The sequence below is a fragment of the Opisthorchis viverrini genome (genome assembly GCF_000715545.1).
Source record: "Opisthorchis viverrini unplaced genomic scaffold opera_v5_228, whole genome shotgun sequence".
NCBI classification, from domain to species: Eukaryota; Metazoa; Platyhelminthes; class Trematoda; order Opisthorchiida; family Opisthorchiidae; genus Opisthorchis; species Opisthorchis viverrini.
The window spans coordinates 157,139-168,070 of NW_008751882.1; the positions used below are offsets into that span (position 1 = coordinate 157,139).

The window sequence follows — 10,932 nt, forward strand, 5'->3', positions numbered from 1 at the left end:
TACGCACAACTACGCACTGATGATGTCACCTCGATTGGTGATGAAACGTTTGCAACCAAACTGCCCAGCTCAGCGAACAAGCCAACGACCATCTACGCTACCTGAGCTACCGACATTCTCCTCGATAGAAAACCAGTGCAGGTTATACAAAACAACTATCTTCAAATGGACATCTCGGTAGCTCGTCTGGAAACATTCAGCTTATTGCCAAATGCATCATTTGACTGAGCATTTTGGTGACCGGATAGCCGAAAGCTGTCTTTAGACTGCGGGCACCGGTCACAGCCTCATCAGCTTTTCTCAGTCTGTGTTTCAAAATCGATAGTAACACTCTCATTTGTAGGTCACTTACTACGATAAACTACGAGCATATTCCAGACAATGTCACCACAGGTTTCCTATAAGGTTTTCCAGCGGAACATGTTGACACGAAAACTCAAGCCGGCCTCACCAGATAAGCAACAACAGGCGTTTGAAATCCACTTTGACGCTACTGTTTTTAGAGGCAAAAGCGTTTCACCTAGTGAGTACTGAGGTGCTGTGAAAGCTGAAAGTCGTTGACGATTACTAGTTTTACCAACCCAAATTATCAACCTGGTCAAATCAACAAGCTGAGCTGATTCCTCGAAAAAGAAGTAAGCGGCTTCCAAACCGGTACTATACGCAGTGTGCGAGTGGATACTACTGATGAGGCATGCGAGTAGTATGTGGTTTTCTCGTAAATCCGCTTCGCGTCCATTGAAAAGTCAGATTTTTTACGGCATTTATGGAATTGTGTTGGATTATTCGTTTACATGTGAGTGATATTCAATGATTACCCAGGAAAGTGTGGGAAGACGCATTCGAGACAGTTTTTCCCACGTTTCCGTATCAATGTAAACTACTGTTTTAAGCACCCACTGTAAGTTCTTGTTGCGCAAGTTCGTACCCCGTTTTCCCACTCAGTTCAATAGAGATACTAGTAGGAGTTAGGAGAACAGCGAAACCGGCAAACGAAGCGCGTTTTTTTGTTGCCCTTCCTCATATCTTATACGTGCTTACAAGTCACGTGAAACCGTTAGAAGTGAGGTACAAAGGTCATCGGTTGTAGAGTAAAACAGACTAATGGGGTATAATTTATTCTCAGCCTGGAAGGAAAACGCACAACCTCTGTAATCTGGCTGGTCTGTGAATAACTCCGCTCGGCCTACTCCGAAAAACTGAAGACTTTCCATCAAAGTGATGATTCGTATCGTTCTTTGGTGGTTTTTTCTCCACATTCCGCCGGCAAACATTATGACGTCTTGCAGAAATTACATGAGACCTTGGTCTCAGTCTTGAACTTCCTTAAGGTTCTCAACCTTCGGGACTACACGATGATCAGGATGGGACCGAGAGTCCATTTGAAGGCGTCCATGTTGTGTTCGAACCTGAATACACTGGGTTATTTTCGGTAAAGTTCCCACCTCATGGATGAACTTTACGGTCAGGCCTTTATCAACTGGGGGCTTTGATTGACACCGTTGGGTATTTGTGGATTGGAACTAAGTGAATGAGTCATTCTGTCTAACTTCATTTGCCCCGGTGGCCTTAGTCTAGACATGAGGTTGCCCAACTGGTGAACATTTAATCCAGGCCTGTGTTCGCCGCAGGTCAACTAATCTCCAGTCGGCGCCTCCCAAAGCAGGGATTTGCTAACGTTGTCGTTCCTTCAGACACATTTAAACTTTACCAATCAACCGATTTGAACACTAATTTGGGCGTGTAAAAACTGCACCATGAGTTGCCTGCCAAAATGCGGTAAATTTAGTGAACTTTGGTCAATTGGAAGTGTTGTGCCGTATATCCGTTCTGTATCACTCGGTTTCTGGAAACCCGTAACGGAACTTTGCCTCTTCAAGACGTGCAGGGTAGGCCATCTGTCATTCGCAGAACCATCGTCGACAGTGAATAGCTCATTCAGCGGCGCAGTCTCCTTGGTGTTGCTGTGGTTACCGCTGTCCTCTGTTCTCCCTGTTGTGCTAATCAACTGTTCTTCGACACCGATCCTTATCCCCGGAAGTCGCTCCATCTGAAACCGCTATTTTTATCATGAATCAAAAAGTTGTACATCCATAGACAAACACTTGCTGTTAGTAATATGAGGAGTGTGGCCAGTCTGAGTTGAAAAGCCAAGAAATGCGTATCGATTTCGGGGCCTCGAACTCGCGACCTCCTGCCTGGTAGTTTTGACACTTAACCGATGAGTAAAACTTACTGAGAAGAAGTCACATGATGCCAGTCAACATGTGACCATGTGATGTAGATTCCGTGAGTCAGAGATGAGCTAGAACATGTCCTTCTAGGTGAGAGCTAATCACACTGCTGATCAGTCACTCGTTACCGAATTTTCAAGTGTTCGAATACTGGCCGTAAGGTCGTGGGTTCGAAGCACCCCGGATTTTCGTGAGATACGCAATGCACCGATGAAATGGCTGTACAGTGCCTCTTCGTCTCTCGCTGGTTGAACGAAATTTCCATTTTATGAGGCACTGAAAAATTTCGATGGAAATTTTTATTATAAACTAATTGATCGAGATATACGATCAACTTCCCTACCTGTTGTATAGTCCAGAGATCCAGAAACCGAAGTAGAATCATATCATTTGTGAGCAGGAGACAAACAGCTGGAACCCTGATTGAGCAATCATCTGGAAACGATTACTATCCTTGACTGTGACCTGAATGAACTCTCGCATCAGCAGCAACAGGCCGTTTTCGAAAAGGAAACTACTCACAAGGTTGCTGAAAACTCTTCGAAGCCCACGACCGGTGATACGCTTCTTACAAATGAGTGTATTTCTCCAAAACAGTCCAAATTGCGTTCCAGTAGAACATAAGGTTGACGGAAACTCGGGGACTGTGTCCAGTAGGCTGTTGCCTAGCAATGTGCCAGTGGCATTAATCGACTCAATATGGACAACAACAACAACAACAACAACAACAACAACAACAACAACAACAACAACAACAAGTGAATGCACGTCATAGGGCATCCAATTAGCCCGTAGTTGTCCGTATCAGCACGTTGACCTTGACTTATCTTGCTCCTTAGCTGTGATTTTTACTCGTGTCGAACTGCGAGTTATAACCCCAGTTCAACTTGAGGTTTCATTCAGCATGGCTTTCCACCGTGGACATTTCGTCTGCCATCACGGTAAAAACTAAACCATGGCACAGTATCGTCTGAGCCACTGAGTCACCTGTGGTAAATTATGGTTAATAAGCCTGTCTGTCGGTCTTGTCTCCTAACGCTTCGTCTGGACGATTCATCCGGTTAGAGCTGGAAAATTAATAAATCCATAGACTGTGAAGATTTGATGTCACAGTTCCCACTTGAAATCGTTTTCTCCAACTAACCAGCAGCTCCCACAGGCGGAAGTTGTCGTTGATTGAATGTGTGGTCAGATCTCCGAAGTCGTCCGAGAATGCGATGACTTCTTTTAGTAACTACGTAAATCAGTTTACCAGGTGGGGTTACTGCAAGAAAACTAAAGTCGCGGTTGGTTATGTGGGGGACGGTGTCGACAGATCGATATAAATCTCAAAGGCCACGTGCATCAGGCTCCAGTAAGGGCTGCTTTGTTGTATGGCTCTGAGAGATGGCCTCTGAAAGTAGCCAAACTGGAACGATAACTGTTGTCTCAGAGTCATCGTTTGTGTGGGCTGGCGTCAGTGAAAGGTGGCTATCCTTTGACCTGGCAGAAGGGTTTGGAGGAGATTACCCACCGTTTGGCTGCTGTTGGTGAACTCACTTTCAAGGATGTGAAACTCTTGATCCGCACCGCGCCTGGTTGAAGACGCTGTAGGATATGGCTACTATGGTTGTGGATGGCTTCCCTGTTGTCAGTTTCTATCCAGATTGTCTGAATGAGTGTCGCAACGATTGGGCATTAACCTTGAACACTAATGTTATCTCGATGATGATGATGATGATGATGATGATGATGATGATGATGATGATGATGATGATGATGATATCGGTGTTATGTCCAACAGAGTTTGAGCTTCTTGGCTTGGACACTTTAGTGTCAGAAGCTTTGTTTATCAGATTTATAAGAAAGCTGAAAGAGGAACATCACTCTGGCTACTTTGCTCTTAGCTACCTAGAGTTGAAGACGCGAAAAGTTGGCGGACCACTATTGAACGCGACTGCTCACGATTCACCCACCCCTTCCCCTGATTTCTATCATTTAGATCTATTTGAATCCTGCCAGGCATAGGTGAATGAGGACATCTGGATGTAGTCTACAAATACTGCCATATTTAAATTTCTCCATTCAATTTTGTGAGTATGAACTACTCATCATGTATGCAGACGGTTTCGGAATCGTTTCCGTTCATTTACTTCCAGTCCTTATTTCAATGGGTTCCCATCAAGATGAGGACCGCTTGGATGGTTTTGCACACGCAGTGTGGTGTGTCATCCCGCTTAGAAGGTAGCAGATGAGTCCAGAATCCACTATACAGTGTTTGTACATATCAAAATCTCCTAATATTTAAGGTTGGACGCGTCTAGTAAGATACCCCTTTGGGAGTGTAAGGATGTCCCAATATAGAACCAAAAATCAAAGAAGTATGCGTAACGTATCGGACTGAACTCTCTTTTTGGCTACTCCGAGCATAATTCGTGGCTTAAGTAAGTTCCCATCAGGCGTTTTTTACTTTCCTATCATGACATCTTCTGAGTAACATCGAGACACCTCAATATTATACTATCGATCGTTCAACTTTCCATTATTTTTACACAAAAACAATCGATTCAGTCACCCGATTTCTGACGTCATCATGGTGTGTTGTCTGCCCGGACGCACGTTCCCAACACAACTGAGGGACCTTGACCTTTTTGTCTCTATCCAGCCGTTTTCTCTCTAAATTTTCCTCCTCATTCATTATCCCTCAGCCTGGAAAAAAGTCAAATATCCCGTTGATTTACAGTAATGAATGATTTGAGGAAAAATGTAACCCAGAAAATCCACAAGGTATTGCCACATTTTCGAGAATTTTGAAACACAGCTGTACCTTTCAGCTCGCTACATTCGAAATGTCAATGCCACACGCACGCATGCGATCTAGCCGCTAGATTTACAAAAATGCAAACAAAGCGTTTTCATCACAACCATATATCTTCGGAGCGCTTCGCGGTCTGTTCGCATTTTCAGTGCGATTGATGGAAAAGTTTGCTTTCCGAATTTCTTGCCGGTGTAATCGAAACAAAAATTGATCGGTTCATGCGAGAGCCTGGTTTGTCTAAAATCCTCTGAAGTTTAGCGAACAGAGGAATAGTTGGGCAAAGTGAATGTTGAATCTCCTCCACCGTCACTGATTGTCGCCAGGGGGTCGTGCATTTTTAGTTCCTTACCTGACCCTGGGCCATGTGCAACTCTCTCTCTTCTTTCCCGGGGCTATGCATCAGAGCTAAGTGGAATGTAGCAGACATCTCCAAATGGTTCATCTCTAGAATTATAAAGGCGTGTTAGTTTTGTGAAAATGGAGAACCCTTTGTCCAGCTGCCTCCAAGTAAGCACCAGATCCCCTATGGGTTCTCACATGTTACAGCCAAGGGAAACAGCAGCAGACGAATACTCTTCTAGTTGTGTAGTTTTAGATAGATAGATAGATAGATAGATAGATAGATAGATAGATAGATAGATAGATAGATAGATAGATAGATAGATAGATAGATAGATAGATAGATAGATAGATAGATAGATAGATAGATAGATAGATAGATAGATAGATAGATAGATAGATAGATAGATAGATAGATAGATAGATAGATAGATAGATAGATAGATAGATAGATAGATAGATAGATAGATAGATAGATAGATAGATAGATAGATAGATAGATAGATAGATAGATAGATAGATAGATAGATAGATAGATAGATAGATAGATAGATAGATAGATAGATAGATAGATAGATAGATAGATAGATAGATAGATAGATAGATAGATAGATAGATAGATAGGTTGGTAGGTAGATAGATAGACCGTGAACCCCGGTCTGGATAGCCGCTTGATCTTCTGGGGCGCTTGATCAAACCAGAAATAGTCAACAAACTTGCGAGTCAGCTGCTCTATTCATCACTGTCGCGTATAAGCGGGTCAAAATAGTGATACTGAAACTACAACTCACCTGTCAAGGACGATTGATGAGCAACCAATGAAATCTGTCTCAACGAAAATGGTTATCCCATTGACTGTTATTTAGTCCCGTTACGTTCGGAGCTGGTTCTCCTAATATGTTCATATTAATAGGTGTATACTGCGTAAGTGTAATAAAAAAATTAGTCTTACTTTGCACCACCAGTAGTGCTCGTCTCACACATTCCAGTAGGGGGTCTCGAACCCGTGACCCCCACCCAGTAGTATGGACGCCGAACCGCTCAGACACGAGCAGCTGATTAGAGTGTGATTAGCTCTCACCTAGACAGGATCAAGTGCAACTCATCCGCCATTTGTGGAATCCAAATTACATTGTCACTTCTGCTGATCGACTGTTGGCGTGGCGGCTTAGATAAATATTTCATTCGTCTGGCGATAGTGTGGGTTGAGTGACTGGGATAAAGTCATTTGCATGCAGACTTGGTTTTGACAGGGGAGACCCACCTAGAACCCCGTTGAATCTCTCATTTATGATATTTTTAAGCAACTGAACGTGCTGCACCAGGCCGTCTCATTAAAAATGAAAGATCCAGCTGGGTTTCAGGTGAGTTTTCCTTAAATTTGTTTGCAAATGCGTGTATTTCGCTGAGTTCGTGAAGTTTAGGCTAAAGTAGAACATAAGGTTGATGGATACTCGGAGACTGTGCCTATCTGATGAGCCCCAAGAAGAGTGGAACCTGTCATGAAATGTGGAACAGTTTTCAGCTACCTTATGAGTAGTGTAATATGTCTATGACTGGGATAGACTTTGATTTGTTGGTTTGTTACCTTTCTGTAAACTACTGGTTCTCAAAAGATTACTTTGTTATCCCTGGTAGCTCACATTGGTACCTCAACCACAGGAAAAGCATCCGACGCCTCGAAGAGATGGCTTTATTAGAGAGGAAAGCGGGTATTGCAGCAAAGTTTCTAGCCACTGTGTGCGCTCCAATCACATCTGAAACAGTTTGAAACAGTTTCCGTCACATTCGATATGGCGAATAAGAACCCCTCCCCATCTACATACGAAATGTCAGGACATCTCCGCATATCTGATTCGTTTGTCGCTCTCCAACCAATCTATGAGAATTCTTTTCCGACTGAATGCTGGAACAAAATGTCAATGAGTCTGAAACTCTCACTGATCCTGCTATCAGATGTGGGCGGGGATTATAGTGTTGCTGAACACCATTCAGTAGCCCAACCAACAGTGATTTAATGATAGCACTACACTTCAGTGATTGCCCGAAAACACGGAAGATCTTACGGCCTTGGTCGAAGCAACCCTACCGCACGATTCTAAAATGTCAAACGAGAAATTGACAACACAATCACTAACCCACACCAACTCACCGTGCGATATAATCAGTCTATGAGCGGAGCCATTCTTCCCCACGCAAGCACGAGGTGAACAGTGCGAGAACCTGAGAGAGGCGAGGTTAAAAACCGGAGCACGGTATTCTTGTCACATCTCAACTCCGATATGATCGTACGGCGAGCCTAAACTTGTTTTCCGCGAGTTATCCTTGTTCCAGAAGTAGCCTTTTATCGCCCACTTGTCCCCACTCATACCCCACTGTCCATGGCTTCCTGATTTGATTCCCCGACTGTATGGGATATCTTGTTGGCTCTTTAACTCACCAGTTCATTGTTAAAGAAACTTAATGCGCTCCAGTTGATACGATGTTTGTGATGTCGGAGCATATTTCTTGACGGAATACTACTCATAAGTCCACTGAACACTCTTGACAGTCCACGATCGGTTTCGCCCTTCCAATTCAGGCTCATCAGGTAGGCGCAGTCCCCGAGTTTCTTTCAATCTTATGTTCTACTTGATCCCAATTCAGACGGATTTCGACAGATAGACACATTTGCGAATCAATCAAACTTCCACGAGAGACTCGCCTGAAATGCACACAGGCCGCCCCATGTTTCAGTTGATACGATATTCGAGATATCGCAGTATTTTTTCGTAAAGGAAACTACTGCTGAAAACTCTTCGACAGCCCACGACCGGTTTCGCCCTTCTTTTCTGGTTTCTTGGCTGTTGATCAGGTGGCAGCTGATCAGTTCACCGTGTTTGGCAATCGGCTTGAAAATATTTCGTCATCGTACGAGAAGAAATCGTCGATTCCACCACCACTGCTTGCGTTCATCTATTTTCTGAAGAGTAGTTAATTAACTGCGAGACGATTGGTTGCTTAAAGATTGGCCAACCGATTTTTCAGGATTTGGGTTGCATTGTGGTCTGATTATCTTGCATCCATTTGGTTCATTGTGTATATCTCCATATTTCGGCAACTCACTTGCTTTGTTTTGGCTGCACTATTTCGCCTTCCTAGCGTGTTGCTTTCCAGCTACTCTTGCCATCGGGTTGGTCGGCAGAATACCTTCTATTTTAGTAGTTTTCTATCTTGATTCGACTAGTCCGCTCACTGTTCCGCCATTCCATTGGTTCACAGGACGAGTTTTCTTTCGACACAACTTTCATTTGTTGTTGTCCTAATTCACCAATCCGGGAACAGATCATCTACCACCTGATCAATAGTCCCACTTACCACTGTCTTAGTACATGGCTTCGTAGACGATCCATCAAACTGCCGGGTGCTATGGGGAAGTTTTTCTCACTAGTCCAGTTGATTCCTTTCAACACCCATTGTAGCATCGCATCAAAGTAAGCCTTTCCTAGTCCGTCTGATCTTCGGACCCACATCATTCGGTGACTTTTTACTGGTGTCGAGATTGAACAACACATTTCTACCAGTAGCACTCAGTTTCCTTTGAATTTGTAGGTTTTTTGTTTTGGAACCGGCACAATTCGCGGACCACTCTGTGCCGAGTTGTTGTTCCAACAGACCTCCCATCAAATAAAGTGTGGGGGCTGTCATCTGCCCCTGTCACTTACCGTAAGGGTTCCGAAAACGAGGCCTGTTTCACTTATCATCGACATTTACTCATAGCCGCTCACGTGGTACCCCGGATTTGGCAGTGTGGCTTCAACAAAAAAGTTGTACAACATCCATTCAAGAGGCAGTATGTGTTTGCCACCGGTCCACCGGACCCGGGCGGAATCTGATCCCGAAAACCTGACAAAAACAAGAGACGAAAACAAATGTGTGACCAGCTGCCGCTATTTTGCCGACGAATCGGAGAATGTCGGTCAGAACCGTTTGCAACATTTGTGATGTAGCAATTTTTCGCCAATACAAAGGGACTAGAAAGCGTTGTTCGCGAACGAGGATTCTTATTTTAAAACCATTCCGAGGTTTTCCCGGGGAGCACTGAAAATTTCCAGGAGATAAACATCCATTACAAGTCGACTGACGAAGCAAGCCGGGGCTTTTTTCGTGATTCCTGTCTGCGATCACCAAGTGACAAGCAACCTCTCCCTGGCTATCTGTCATCATCAAGGGGCGAATCACTTATGGAAATAGGTCAGTGCCCTAGCTTCTGGTACCCCTGATGGCAAACTTCAGTGAATTCGTGTTCTGTTGATTTTTTTTGTGTAACACAGACGCTCCTCGCATGGTTCAAAACAAGCAATTTGATTTGCCGTTTAGATGTCCCAAGACCGTACAACGAAAACAAAACTAGTGGTCGGACAAAGCGCTGGAGCACTCGCTAGGGGTCCGGCATCTTCCGGATAAATCTGAGCGGTCGGCAAATCGGAAACTAAGATGCTCGGACAACAGCCCCCAGAACTACTGAGTATCTCCACACTTCATTGAATGTTACTGAACAAACGTCTTCAGCACACTACCCTCCGAAACAGCAGGCTGTGTTGGGATCGGAACCTACAAGCACCAATTTTGTGGACTGTCTTACTTTTGAGTGAGTGAAGGCATCCCACTGTGAGAACGAAGGTATCGAACAAAGATTGATCCTTCGATATCGCTCAAAACGAGTACCACGCATGAAACGCGATGTAAGTTGCCTGCTCCAAGGTTGACGCATTTGCAGGCACACATGTCATGGCAAGAAGAGGGTTGGGAACAATAGTGCAAAGGTCGCACAAGCTTCGTTTGAAAACAAAGTTCTCTGTTTCGCAAATCTGGATTCTGGTCGCGGTTGGTAGAACTGCAAATCCTACTGTTCCAGACCTGTCCAACAGTACTTGGTACACATCCTGAAGAGGACACATTCATTTTGTACGGCGCGAGCATTTTCGGCCAGTTGTGATGCAACTGCACTCACTTAAGACCTCTATCAAACGCAATTCCGGTTAACGTAGCTGTCGTACACTTTCACAACTGCGATTGAAAACTGGTCAATCGATTCCGCTGAACTCATGGATTTTTCCAATTTTTCCGTCGAGGAAAAAGCGGATTGAAGTTTATTGCACACCGAACGAAATTTTTCAAGGAGATCTTGGAAATTTTGTGGAGATTTCGTCTTGTATCTGAAGCCGATCTATGCTGAAAAGCCGAGAAGCACTGTACAGCTGTTTCATCCCTATTGGGAATCATCAGCAGTGCGCATCTCACGAAACTCCGAGGAGTCTCGAACCCGCGACCTCCCGGCTAGTAGTTTGAACACCTAACCGTTCGGCCACGAGTGGCTGATCAGCAGTGTGATTAACTCGCACTTAGACAGGATATAGCGCCGCTCATCCTTCAATCACGGGATCCGCATCACGCGGTCACACGTGTTGACTGGCTCCTCGAGCGACGACTTCTCAGATAGAAGTTTCCGCTCATCGGTGAAGTGTATTCTTCCACTGAGCTACTTATAGATTGTGGAGATTTAAAAATTGTGAACTCTGC

The 10,932-nt window shown here is 44.3% G+C and overlaps 1 protein-coding gene across 1 annotated transcript in view; it reads right to left on the reverse strand.

The window, feature by feature from the left end:
- Window positions 1-8,885, reverse strand: part of T265_08556 (hypothetical protein) — a gene marked incomplete at both ends in the record, with an annotated part of 16,800 nt that extends 7,915 nt beyond the window's left edge. The window contains one exon of the mRNA XM_009174401.1: window positions 8,728-8,885. Coding sequence (XP_009172665.1) covers window positions 8,728-8,885 — 158 coding nt within the window. The remainder of the gene's footprint in view (window positions 1-8,727) is intronic.
- Between the last annotated feature and the right edge of the window lie 2,047 nt (window positions 8,886-10,932).